Below are 13,561 nucleotides of genomic sequence, written 5' to 3' on the forward strand. Positions count from 1 at the left end.
CTAAAGTGTTGATCTCTCTTAATCTGATGATTCTGATTTGATAGTTTTTACTCAACAGATCTTACCCTGCTTCCTCCCTCTTACTCTGTTTGGGACGCTTCCAACTCCAAGACTTCTGCTGCCATGTTTTTTCATAATCATTCTCTCTCTCTCTCTCTCTGTGTGTGTGTGTGTTTTCATTGTATTCTATTTGTTTACATACTTCTATAACTTCTCTTTTTTTCTTCGCATTTCTTGCTTAATCTCTCTGACATTTCGTCCTCTCTATCACACAAATTGTGCTTGCTATCCTCAAATATGTCATGATTAATTGCGGGTCACCACTATGGATCTCTTTTCCTCCAAGATTCTCCATGCCATTACAGTTTTCCAAGCTTCAATTACATTCTCTTGTCTTATAGTTCCCACTTTCAGATAGAGGTAATTTATCTGTTGAAAAACGCAGACCAACTGGATGCAAGCAATTGATAGCCGTAATAAAATCGCATCATAGCTTTCTCATTAATTATAACCGATCATAAATAGAGAGAACAAGCGGTTCTCACTATATCAGATCTTACTCTGTTATTACCAAATATTATACTCTTAACACTTGTTTCTTCTGTTATTTTAAGGTGGTCATTTGTTAAAAACTAGATAAAATCACTTTATTTTCTAGATGTTTTAAGTTTATGTTAAATTTTATGTTTATGTAACTTATGTTATGATTACTTTTTACTAGTTCAACTGATTTACTTAAACATTTCTTTGCCATCTTTTTTTATAAGCCACTAACAAACCCCACCTAAATATCTTGACCTCATTACTTCCATCTCATACCAAATATCATCAGAGTTATTACCTAAAAGGTGGGCGGGGGGGGGGAAGGCTGTTTCAGTTATGCTCATATGCTTGCATAGATTGAAACAACACGACTGACTTTTCCTATGTGCATAACATACCATTCGACATGGTGATAACGTTTATTAAAATTTATTTTCGTAATTGAACAAGCAGGGAAGAATATCTTGCTTTTATTCCCTTTTGAGAATAAGGAATAAGCGAAACTCTTATCCTCAACAAATATTAGGAAATCGGTAGGCAGCCAGTCTCCATCTTTAGTCATCACCTAGCTGGGATATTCGCTGTAGATGATTTTAGAGGAATAGGGAGCGAGTACGTTACAGAACTGTATGTGCGATTAAAAATCTATGTTTCTTAGAGGGTGAAAAGCTTACTGTCTGTGGCTGAGATCAACTTGTGAAAAAAAGCCTCAGTTATTTTTTTTTCTATTCGGCGCCTAAAATTGAACCTATAACTGTTTTTTTTTTTCTGTTGGTGTAGCATTATTCTTCCAGACCTGAACGCAGGCCTTGCACCTCAGGAAACCTTACCTCTATTTAATTTAAGCTTGCTAGAGTAATAAAGTGTACATAAAATTGACTGAATACCAACTGTTTTTTGGCTGAACAACCTTGTGTTTAAATTGCGTTTATTTTCTAAAAGATATCCGCTTCTAACTTTAATAAATAACTCGGCATTTTCATAAAGGCCATCACCTCAATTTCGAGACAATGTTAGCACAAAGTATTTAAAGGAATTTCTAATTACAACTCATACGGTGTAGTTGTGAACTTTAAAAAGACCGTTCGGTTACACTGCAAGATGAATCTATTCATACACGAAAGATTAATGATCGCGTCATGAATTCCAAGCTGTCAAAGGCTCAGCAGGTTAATACAAAATAAATACTCCGTAATATTAAAAAAAAAAAAAGAAAGAAAGAAAATAAAGTACAGCCAGGGAACAGTACGATAAGCCAAAGGCACACGCATTAATTAAAACCTAATTTAAGATAAAGGAAAATTTACAAAGTGGCACATATGTTGACGAAGAATTATAAATTCGTAGCAGACGCACGTATTGCATTAACAAGAAGCAAAAATCCTGAAACAAAAGTCAGACTGAATGTCGTCTGCTCGAGTCTCGTTCTTTAGTGTTGTAATGGTTGGCAAGGTCAAGGCAGTTTTTGTAACCGTAATAATTCCTTGTTTGCCCGGATATGAAATTCCTCTAAGGGCGTTTAAACGCGTTGCATTTCTAATTTTATGAGGGTCTTTCGTAAAGGTATGCTTTGCCAAGTTTAAAAAAAAAAAATTAAAAAGAAAAAAGTTATGCCACTCTTAGAATTACAATGAAGTACATACGAATTAAAACAAATGTTAGGCCTAAAGGTGCCATTGAAGCTTATCTGAATATCAGCATTCCACGTTAAGGCCATTATTCTATTAAGGACATTCGAGGGCGATAAATATTCCTTGACATGTATCCATAACAGTACCGGCAGGCTAATTTCTGCCTTACTCGGAGCATGCAAACGAACATTGTTGATAAGTGTTGCTAAGAACGTGTGGATGACATGCAGGAGAAATCTTCCATATTCTGTGCTTTCTCCTGGTAATACTTTAAGAAAGGGGGAAGTAGTTGAGAAAGGGGGGGATGCTTAATGGTAACGTGCCACTCTGTGATTACAGTCTAATTACTACCTGCAGATAGGCTTAGTACTCTGACACTAGCCTAAGCCTAGAGGGCGGGGTTCTCTACATCAGGACGACTTGAGAGCTCAGCAACGCCGCCTAGAGGTGAGTTGATATCCGGGTTGAAGTTCCTGGTCGTGCTAGGTATGTTTTCTGCATCTCCCTGACTGTAGTTTATATTGCAATGGAAATGGCAACCTCTCATCAATGTCTACAGATCGTCTGCTTTTTTTTTTTCTTTTTTTTTTTCGGCAAACGACATCACTGTAATGTAATGAGTAATATCTGTGTGATACACCGTATAAGTGCTTGCGTGCTAAGGAATGTTCCTTTTAATCTAAGGCACATAAAAAAACGTCAATTTGTACGTCCTTCTGAGACGTTTTCAATTAGTTCAAGGGCTTTCCGTTTTATGCGTCTCAACCCAACATACGGTTTCTAGAAAGAGGAGGGGTTGCAGTTCCCAGAGTTAAAAGAAAGAGGGGGGGGGGGATGTATGAAAACAGAACTCTTGCACTTATGTTACTCTTTACAGAAAGTTAATGTTTATGCCTTGCATATAAAACGCGTCTATGACTGATTCTAAGTAATAAAACTGCTTTATAACCCATCTATTTGGTTGTCGGTTTAGTTACTCATAAAAGGCATTCGATGTTTATCGTTGAATGGTTTTATTTTTGTAGTGTCAAGTTTTGACAGCAGCACATTTTTCATCCGTATGGTTATAAATCGAGTTTGTCATAACCTGTTTATAACAAAAAATCAACCCCCCATGCTGATCCCCCCACCGTAGGTGATATTAGATTTTTGTTAATCGAGGTAGGCCAAATTCCAGAAAGACTTTTGTGTGTTTTAATTCACGCATCAAAATTTAAAACGTACGCATGCAGCAGACCATTCAAAAAATATTTGAGCTGATATGTTATCATATCATTATTTTAATAAATCAATACTGTTTAAAAAATATAAATTTATTAAACATTTTACAGCGAAGTGTGACACTGGTTTCGTTAGAGCGAATATGGTTACCATGGCAACTAAACAATTGAAATCACATTTATAAATGTTATATTCTAATAAGAAATAAATGTTCATGTTCAGCAAACTGTCGCCCAAATGCGAGAAATCGGTATATGGAATCATCTTTATTCAGATTCGACTAAGTTAGAATAACCTTGCCAATTTAAAGGAAATGTGATGAAAAAGTGTCGTATCTTGCCAGTTAAAACGGTCGTTAAAGGAACACGTTATATAAATGAAGATGATATGTTAAATCAATTATACTTTTTTTTTTCTTTTTCCGAGAGAGGTCGCTTTGCAGCATAGAGTTTCTGTTAAGGGTTTCCATGGTCATTGTTAATTCTGACGACTCTAATGTTGCACTAAGAGAAATATTAACTGTAAAATCGAAAGAGGAAAATTATAACACTGAGTTTTTTCAAGTGTTGCCTTGTCCTCCAGCGAGGAGATGAAAAATCACGTACGTTGCTATCCAAAGGCGTGGATTGTACTCAAGTCTTTACTTGGATATTCACTCGAAGCTTGTTGAATGTATTGCCTGCAACGTTAGAGTTCAACTTTTCTACGTACAGTTGGCACTCGGGATCAAATTGAAAGGGAATCTTGTGGATTATTGAATTAATATACTGTCTAGCATTTTGGGAGGGATATGAGGAATATGCCCTTACCTTGAGAAGGGGGAAGAAAGTCTTTCATGGGTCTATCAAAAGCACTTGTGGCCACAGGTCGCACAGCCGTAACCGTAATTTTTTTCGATGCTTTCAGTGAAGAAGTTTTCCATTCTTTACACAGAATTAATCCTTTATTTTATGATAGTTTGATATCGATTTGTCAATTTTGTTTTCTATATTTCATTTAAATTTTCGAAGATTTTATTTCATGAAATTTTTAGCACTAAACTTTTTGTACTTAATTATTATTATTTTATTTTCAGGAGGGAAATGACTACTATCTTTTTATTACAGCCAACGATGGACACCAAACGGTAAGAAATCACCTTTAATCAACCTTTTTAGCACTACAAGCACTCTTTTCTAATTTAGGATCACTCGATTTAATTTCATGGAACCAAATATGTCTATGGATTTACAATTTGTAAATTTACTAACTAAAAATGTACTCTTTATTTTAAAGTAAATATTTCTAGGAATAATAAAACGCAAACGAAAAAGTCCGAATTTATAAATCTTCCTGCTAGCGAGAAAAAAAAAAAAAAAAACGTGGAATAAGATTTAACCAGCCGGATAATCAACATACACAGATTTACTGTCCACAGTAGTCTACAATCGTAGTTCTTTGAGCCGTAATTAATAACTAAAGCCAATATTAGAGAAATTCATAAAAAATTTCTGAAACATGTTACTTCTATTGATAGAATTTTATGAGCATTCTCTTTCTTAAATGCATTAAAACGAAACTTAAACAGAAACTCTGTTCTAGAGTAGAAACAACTGTAAACCTGCATGATGCAGGGGAGTGGTACTTCGTGATAAATCTCATTCAACCTAAAAAAAATCGTCCAGACACAGTTGAATTCAAACTCGCAGTTAGTTGGTAGCAAAGCAGAAATGCCTATCTACTTGACTGCTCAATAATATTTTCATTGATTATTTGAGCACAATAAATATTATTTATCAATAATAGAATAGTTAGTACCATGGTGTGCAAGGCATTAATTTGCGAATTTTTAATTTCAATGAATACAAACTATTTTAAAATAGTTATATTTTTGCTATATTTATTGCTCTTAACGCCATCTTGTATTTCTTTTTCCTCCTCGTCAAGATCTGTTAATCTATTAAATAGTAATTAGATTTATTAATCTATTAAAGAATTACCCATCATATGTGAATACATAACTATGACAATGTATTTATATCAAAAAGAGAGGGGAAAGAAAGAGTTGGCACAAAACCTTGTTTAGAAATTGACGTTATTAAAGATTTTTTTTTTTTTCTTTAGAAAATGCTACTATTTTACAAGCAGCGAGGGCGACAAGAATATCCAACTTGACTCAAAAATGTTGCGGTGATAAGAATTCAAACTGTTTGTCATAATATTTGCTTGTTTACACCAATTTTCACTCATTAAAAAAAAAGATTTTTTTTTTTATGAGACTAAACATTGTTGTTGTAAATGAAAATAGCGGTGACAACAAAAATCAAAAGCAAATAACAGCTTTCATCGAATTCTTTGATGGATCTTCAAAAACTCCTCTGATTTTATTTAATATTTGAATACCTTCATTAAAATCTTTATCGCAATTATACGGATAGGCTTAGTATTTTAGCTTAAAAACACGTTTTTATTAAATTTCACATTCTCCAAAGGATTTTTTTATGACACACGAAATAAAAATTAATTGTAAACAGGCTTTGGACATGATCTTTTGATCCCAGTTAGCAATGCCGTAACGAGGGCGTGGCGAAAGAGGTGCCCGCCACGGGCGCATCTGGGTTTGGGGCGCAAAACGTTAAAAATAAATAAATAGATATAAAAGTCCGCTATTTTCTATTGTATTTTTAAATTTCGACAATACACCGCTTTAGACACACTAATTCTGCAACACACTGCAACTCATTTTGATGGGATTAATAGTAAGTAACATTTAGTAACATTTAATTTGTTACATTTAAATTTTTCGAAATTTTTGTCATTTTTGGGTTGGGGGGCGCAAGTTAGACACTTGTCGCTTCATACCCTCGTTACTGTACTGCCAGTTAGTAGGGAGAACGCTGATTCAAGTTTAGTCTGTTGTGTAGTGTCAATTTACTGACTTAAATATTTCTGTTTCTGTATGATACTATAAATTATTCCGTTGAAATATTATTAGAATGAATTTTCTCTCTCTCTCTCTCTGCACAGGCGAAGATCGAAGTTTATGTCCGAGTGACGGAGTCCAATGGAAGTCCTCAAGAACCAGCTTTGGAAGTACCATTTAGCACCAGCCGTCCACCAATTAGTATCGGTACAAGAGTACGGCCCTTTCCGTCCTCCTCGAGGCCAACTCCCCCCAACCTACCCGCCACACCTAACTCCCCCTCCTCCCCCCGAACTCCCCGTCCGCCTTTCCCGAAGATACCCTCCACCACGGAGTCCTCGTCTTCTCGATCCTCCTCCTCTTCCGCAACTTCCATCTTTTCAACTATCTTCTCGACCACGACCGGCGCTACTTCCACAACGAAACCACCCGCGGAGGACGGCGACGAGTCGAACAACGACCCCCGACAGAGGTTTGACGTAATAGCCACCGTGTTTCCTGTTATCGCTACCGTCGCTTTTGCACCAGTCGTGGCCATGATCTTTTGGCTTCTCCACAAGAGGTGTCAGCGAGACAGCAAAATAAAGACGGTAAGTAAACATGATACTCGTCCTCATGAAAAATGAATTGCCCGTTTTCCATGGCAGTCACGTGACGGTAGCTGACCACAAGATTACGTGACGCATGCCATTCCTCTTTATGTATGATACATAAAAGGGGAAAAAGATGCTCATGTTAGTTTTTCTAGCATTCTCAAGATATTCGTTTGTTTCATTGATGCCATTTGTTTCTCTGCAGGACAAGAAGCTACCAGAAAGAAAAGAAAGTAATATATCGGATGACCTTAATAATCATTCCAGTGTTCTGTATCTTCAACGTCCACGAAGGGCCCTTTCCAATCGATACGAGTCTGGAGACTTTTTAGGGGTAAACATTTTTTTTTTTTTTACTGGTAGGGTATAAGGGATCTGATAGCTACGAATAAAATGTCGATGTTTCAATTTATTTATTTATTGTTTAAAGTACACCTCCTTATCTTGTGAAGTGGTTAACCCTAATGTTTCATCACAGGTTATCCCAGAAGACCGGAAGTGGGAATTCCCTCGTCATCACCTTAGGTTTTTAGGGATTCTTGGTGAAGGTTGCTTCGGACAAGTATGGAAATGTGAAGCCCTTAATATTTGTAATACTGAAGGGGCCAGTTTGGTAGCTGTAAAAACTTTAAAAGGTAGGAATCGTTTTTTTTCCCCCTCTTTTTTTATTTTTATTTATTTTTATTTTATTTGGGCCTTCAGGATTTGAAATCTGCTAATTGGCGTCTATAACGATGATTGGTTCATGTATAAAAGTCCGTGTGTGTGAAGATATAATTTTATTTAGATTTATACTATTTCTTTGTAAATTCAAAATGGCTCCGTGCATTGGAAGCCACTCAGAATACATGTAGGACCTACTGCTAACCTTAAAATAAAATTGTAAAGAAAAATAATTACATTTATCTCTCTACTCTGCATTAAAATGTCCAGCGCTGTCCACACACACACACAGGTTTTGGCTGAGCGGTCATGGCTGACTATATAAATCCTACACCCTAATAAACATTTGACTGCACATGTTATTATAAGCATTGTTCTGTGGATATAAACCGTAACAGAAACATTTGCTTATATGCTCTTCTAGTGGTGACGAGACGACTAAATAAAAAAAAATAATAATTATTCAGGTGACTTTTTATACGTGATCCATTTATAAAAATGATATTATAAAACTTATTAATTCTAGTCTTCAGTCCATTTAACGATCCAGCTGTGAATTGAAATTTAATTTTCATCCATTTTCAGAAAATGCAACAGAAAAAGAAAAGAAGGATTTAGTAAGCGAGCTCGATGTGATGAAGCTTCTAGATTCCCACCAAAACGTCGTCACTCTCTTGGGATGCTGCACCGACAGAGGTAGGTGGCGCTGCGATTAGCGAAATTAATACATAATCAAGAGCGTGTATTTGGTGCGTAGAACCTTGAAGGAAAAAAGTTTTCCGGTTTAAAATGCACTGACCTTTTATGTTAACTCTGAAGACTTGTTCTTTTTGGGACGTTATTAATTTGTGACTCATTGATAGTTATGCTTGACAATCCACTATCTCAGTGGCGATAGGAAGCTTATACATTTTGATGTCCTAAGTCATTATTTTAGGTCCACTTTTCTTATGTTATTTAGACATATTATTCAATGAACTTTATTATTTCATAGTTTTAATCATTTGTATTTTATAAACATTTTAAATTTAAGCTTTTTAAACTGAAATTAATAAAAAACAAAAACATAGGCCAATGTTTTTCAGTATGGTATCCCCTAAAAAATGAGGAAGGCGAAGTAATGTTCAAATAATTATACAACAATTTTAAGTAATATTTTAAAGAAATGTTTCAAAAGAAAAAGCCCAATGAAGCCTTTACTTTACTATACCTCTGATTTTAAATAACGTCAACGGGGTGATCAGACGTCATGTCGTCTATTATTCGATAATGATACTTGTATAGCATCTCTCACGATGTTACGTCTGCAGATGAGACTTCATAGACCTTGACTCATCGATTAAAACTTTTTTTTTTTGTGGGCCTTTTCAGAAATAACCTCCTGCGCAAGCAAGTTTTTCGGAATAACTTTGTATTTTTAATCCAGAAAATCAGCGAAGACGACTGCAAAATTCACACCGTTTCACCCCATAATCTATTTAGGGTTAGAAATACGAGATAGCGGCAATTGTCTGCCATATTCTCATTACTCTCACATGTACAGAACGCTTGTAAAAATGAAGTAAATTATCGCCGATGACGATGGATAGAAAATACCATTCGATTTCGAAAAAGATAAGGCTGAAAGAGTTGCTCCTACTTCTTGTGAATGGATAAATGTAGACACTACTTATTTATAACTGATGACGTAACTTCAAATCGATGGCTAGCAGTGTGTGTGTGTGCTTGGTGTATTTCAGAGACTAATTAGTTTTTTTAATGCGAAACCCTTCATTTACTATTCAAGTCTTTAAATATGACATCGCCAGGTTGCAAAGACTGTTAGAATCCCGTCTAGGACACTCGGAACTTATATGACGACTTTTCAGCTGAAGGTAAGTTAGTCTCATAAGAAAGCGATAGGGCTTTTTCATCCCCCGATGAAAAAACAGACAAACCGGTCAGAAGTACACACTCGATTAAAGGCATACGACACTGACCTCGCATGCTTTAGTTAATGGCTTTAGTCATAATTTCAAAGCCTGTCGTAATTCCAAATGCACTACAGCTTCCTGTCTCCTGCTAAGTAAGCTATAAATCATAATTCATTTAGTCAATAATAATAATACTCATGTAAGTATTCTTCAGTGGTGAGTGTTTTTTTTTTTTTTTTTTTTTACAAATAAATGACAATGAATTAAACCAAGTAAACCTTTTTTTTTTTTTTTTTTTTTTCCTTCTTCCAGAACCTATATTTGTAATAATGGAATTTGTCCCATACGGAAAACTACAGTCATACCTGCGGGAAAGCAGAGCAGAACGCTTTTGTGGAGATCTTCATGGCAGCAGCAAACACTTGACATCTCGTGATTTGACCTCATTTGCTTACCAGGTAGCTAAAGGAATGGAATATCTGTCTCTCAAAGGAGTAAGTGTCTCCATCACTTTTGTTACGGTAATTAAGTTAAAAAAAATGTGCATTACAAAGTAGATAAGAATAGGAATAATAGTCACTTTACGGTGTTGTGTGTCCTCGTATTCAGATACCTTTGCATATTTATGTGCAGTGTCCTTATATTTCATACAATTTCTGGATCAGGCATGAATCTGTTGTAAGGAATCAATTGATTGGATTTGCAAGTTAGATCCATAATTATAGCCTTTGGAATTCATTATAATTAACTTCTGAGTTACTAATTAGAATAATCACGATCTATTCACAGGGCCGTTTTGTTTATATATTATTATTATTTTTTTATTAGTTTACTTTTAATATAACCTCGTATTAAGTGCCCATAGTTCCTCACTGCAGACTGTATGTGAACGTACATGTATCTCCCCTAGGCATTAGAGACTTTCTGTTATTAGGAAAATGGCTATTCCCTTTGGAATAAAAATATTAAACGGTTTATTATTTTTATTTTACATATATATATATATATATATATAATAAATCCTAACAGTTGAATTGTTTTTAAAATTTATGTATTAAAACATCCGCACAGATTCTGTATGGCATCATTCAAGTGAAAATATTATTGAGAAGAATTCTAGGAGACGATATTGTAAATAAAAGAAAACATTTAAAAAAAAACAAAGAAATAATAAAAATGGCAGCATTTTAACACCCTACAGATGTCAAGTAGATTGATTTTTCTTTTAGTATTTTATAAAATACATTGTTAATTCATAACTATATTGCAGCATGTTGTAAACTTTATTTCGCTTTTTCTATGCAAATTTTGGTACAGGGAGACTGGGATATGGAGTAACCATTCACAATTGCGACCATTAAAAAGCTGCACACCTTTATTGCTAGCCTTTTGAATAATTGGCTTCTTTTCCATTAAAGAAAAACAAAACGTGCTGTAGCATTCGTTATTTCTTATTATTAATAATTAATTATTTTGAGATTTGGTGCTGTATTTCTAATTAACATCGCACGAACCACTTGAAATAATGAATATAATTAATGCTGCATTAATTATAGAGGGAGCCATAAGAAAATGTCTTGAAAAGTGCTCTGATAAGCGCGGAGTTATCGTCTGCTTCTGTATATGTGATATTAAAACAAGTATTATACCGTATATGCAGAATGTTTTTTGTTTTTTTTTTTAACTGACATTTTCATTTCTACACCATGAACTGTTTAAATAATAAAAACGTGTTTATTTTCAGATTATTCATCGGGACCTTGCAGCCAGGAATATTCTAGTGGGAGATAATAAAGTGTGCAAAGTGGCTGATTTTGGCTTTGCTAGAGATGTTATAATCAGCCATATCTACGAGAGGAAGTCTGAGGTAAGTTTAGCTATTGAAGCTAGGTCCGCTTTTTATGTTTATTTTTAATAAGTCAGAATTACGACAAATTTGTTAAGAAAAATAAAAATTAAATTAGTAATTTGTAAACTTGAATAATGCTGTCAGAATATTGAATTAGTCCAAAAAATTTTGGAAATTGTTGCTGTCAGTATTGGTCACGTTATATCAGCGTATGCTTTGCGTGTTATTCGACTACTGCAGCATACACAGTAATTTCTTGTGCATTAAAATTAAACTTTACCGAATGAGTTGTTAAAATTAAACAACTCATTCGCTCAGAGCAGCCGTCATATATTTAAATGGTAAAAGCGACACTTTTAGCGAGTAGTCGGGGAAATGCATCTTTAAAAAAAAAAAAAGTTGCACCACAGTAGTAGCTGTTATTAAAATAACCACATCTAAGTCCTAACTCCCCCGCTTCCCTTCCGTATGTTACATAGGCTTGTTCAGATTCTTTCCCGTTTTAAGCCATGTAACTTAACTCTCTCCCACTCGCATGCGAAAACTCAGGGACATTATCCGAGTTCCTCAACCTCTACCCTACCATTACGTCCATAATTTAGACGTAATTCACGTTGTTTCTTAAGATAGCAGAGCAAGTCATTAAAGTATAAAAAATAGCAAAGCTTCCGGCTCGGTTCGTTCCATTGCTCTCGAAATCGCAATTACAGAATCAAATGCTGTCGACGTAGAGCATCTGAACTGACAGCGCATGCGCCAACACAACATTACGAAGAGAAATCTTATTGCTTTATAGAACTCATTTGATGATGTTGAAAGAGTGATTTTTTTTTTTTTTTTGAAATTCATAGCTAAACTATTCCAGTGTTGTCTGGAAAATCACATTCTATCGGTTTTAAAACAAAATTTATTCATATTCAGTTTTTTTGTTTTTTATTGGTAGTGATTTTCGATTAACTGGGAATGTACAAATTGTATTTATATTATTGTCATCTTCACTGTAGGGTCGACTTCCCATTCGCTGGATGGCGCCCGAGTCGCTTTTTGACAACATTTTCACTACCAAAACCGATGTCTGGTCGTTTGGTATTTTGATGTGGGAAATTGTCACGTTAGGTACGTTCTTTATAACAGAATTTTATTATTTTGTAAATGTGGCGTTTTGAATTGGAAAAAAATTATTTATTTTTTAAAAAAAATAAGATTAATCGATTGTTATTATTCTTGCAGGATCTACACCCTATCCGGGAATGTCTGCGCCTGACGTGATGCGGACTGTCAGGGATGGATACCGTTTAGAAAAGCCAGAACATTGCAAACGCGAGATGTACAATATCATGTTTTATTGTTGGGACAAAGATGCTGCAGCCAGACCATCATTTTCTGAACTAGTTCGACTGCTTGACAAACTCCTGATCAGTGAAAACGATTACATTGAACTTGACAGGTTCCCCGATCATTCCTATTACAACATTACCAACCTGTCTGGCGAAAAGCTCTGAAGATGCGCTTCTTGTCAGTACAATACGGGTTCATGCTTGCCATAGTTTGCATCCTCACTTAATTTAAATTCCCCAAGCGATCGACGGACTAATAAATGACGCAGCTGTTGACAGCAATGAAAGTTTAGCTCCAAAGGCCTCTTCTTCAGCAGAACTGGAAATACTTTCATGCATTTGGAGGGTTCATGGTGTCGCCATCTATTAGGAGAACGATAAACGTTTGTCGCCATGTTATGGATTTTTCTTTCGTGGCGAGTTGTTTTACACATGGAGAGATGGAAAGCTACTCCACCGCAGTGAGAGTATAATTCCGAAAACTGTAAATATAGTGCAAATATTTTGTGCAAGTTTAGCCTTTTTATACTTTATACGATGCTTTAAAATATAAATACGTTGTATTATGTAAATAAAGTTTTGAGAATAGGAAACGGATGGAATTAAATATTGACCTTAAATAATGCAAGTCTTCTAGCCTCTTCATCTTATTCTATGAATATATTTCATATGCTATACTCGAAAAAGATTTCACGTATACAATCCCCCCCCCCCCTACTTCTTCCTGAGCAATTAATACCATTTGGAGAAGTGGAGAGGAGAAGGATAGATGTTTCCAAAATCCTGCTGTGTAAACTAAACATCGTTTTGAAACAATTGCAGAGATCGCAGTTAGCAATATGATGTCACACCGGCTGGTGAAAGTTGTGTACCAGCTAATGATCTTCACAATCATCCATATAAAAATGA

At 35.1% G+C, this 13,561-nt stretch overlaps 1 protein-coding gene across 1 annotated transcript in view; it reads left to right on the forward strand.

Annotated features, from left to right (window-relative positions):
* Positions 1 to 13,105, forward strand: part of LOC150099500 (tyrosine kinase receptor Cad96Ca-like) — a 56,829-nt gene extending 43,724 nt beyond the window's left edge. Inside the window, exons 4-12 of the mRNA XM_090404016.1 lie at positions 4,471 to 4,521; positions 6,402 to 6,887; positions 7,096 to 7,224; positions 7,369 to 7,525; positions 8,139 to 8,249; positions 9,779 to 9,960; positions 11,211 to 11,333; positions 12,320 to 12,431; positions 12,546 to 13,105. Coding sequence (XP_090260142.1) covers positions 4,471 to 4,521; positions 6,402 to 6,887; positions 7,096 to 7,224; positions 7,369 to 7,525; positions 8,139 to 8,249; positions 9,779 to 9,960; positions 11,211 to 11,333; positions 12,320 to 12,431; positions 12,546 to 12,817 — 1,623 coding nt within the window. The 3' untranslated portion in view covers positions 12,818 to 13,105. The remainder of the gene's footprint in view (positions 1 to 4,470; positions 4,522 to 6,401; positions 6,888 to 7,095; positions 7,225 to 7,368; positions 7,526 to 8,138; positions 8,250 to 9,778; positions 9,961 to 11,210; positions 11,334 to 12,319; positions 12,432 to 12,545) is intronic.
* Positions 13,106 to 13,561: the final 456 nt, after the last annotated feature.

The sequence above is a fragment of the Typopeltis vanoorti genome, chromosome 14 (assembly GCF_054136105.1).
Source record: "Typopeltis vanoorti isolate ZY-2024b chromosome 14, IOZ_Tvanoo_1.0, whole genome shotgun sequence".
Lineage (NCBI taxonomy): Eukaryota > Metazoa > Arthropoda > Arachnida > Uropygi > Thelyphonidae > Typopeltis > Typopeltis vanoorti.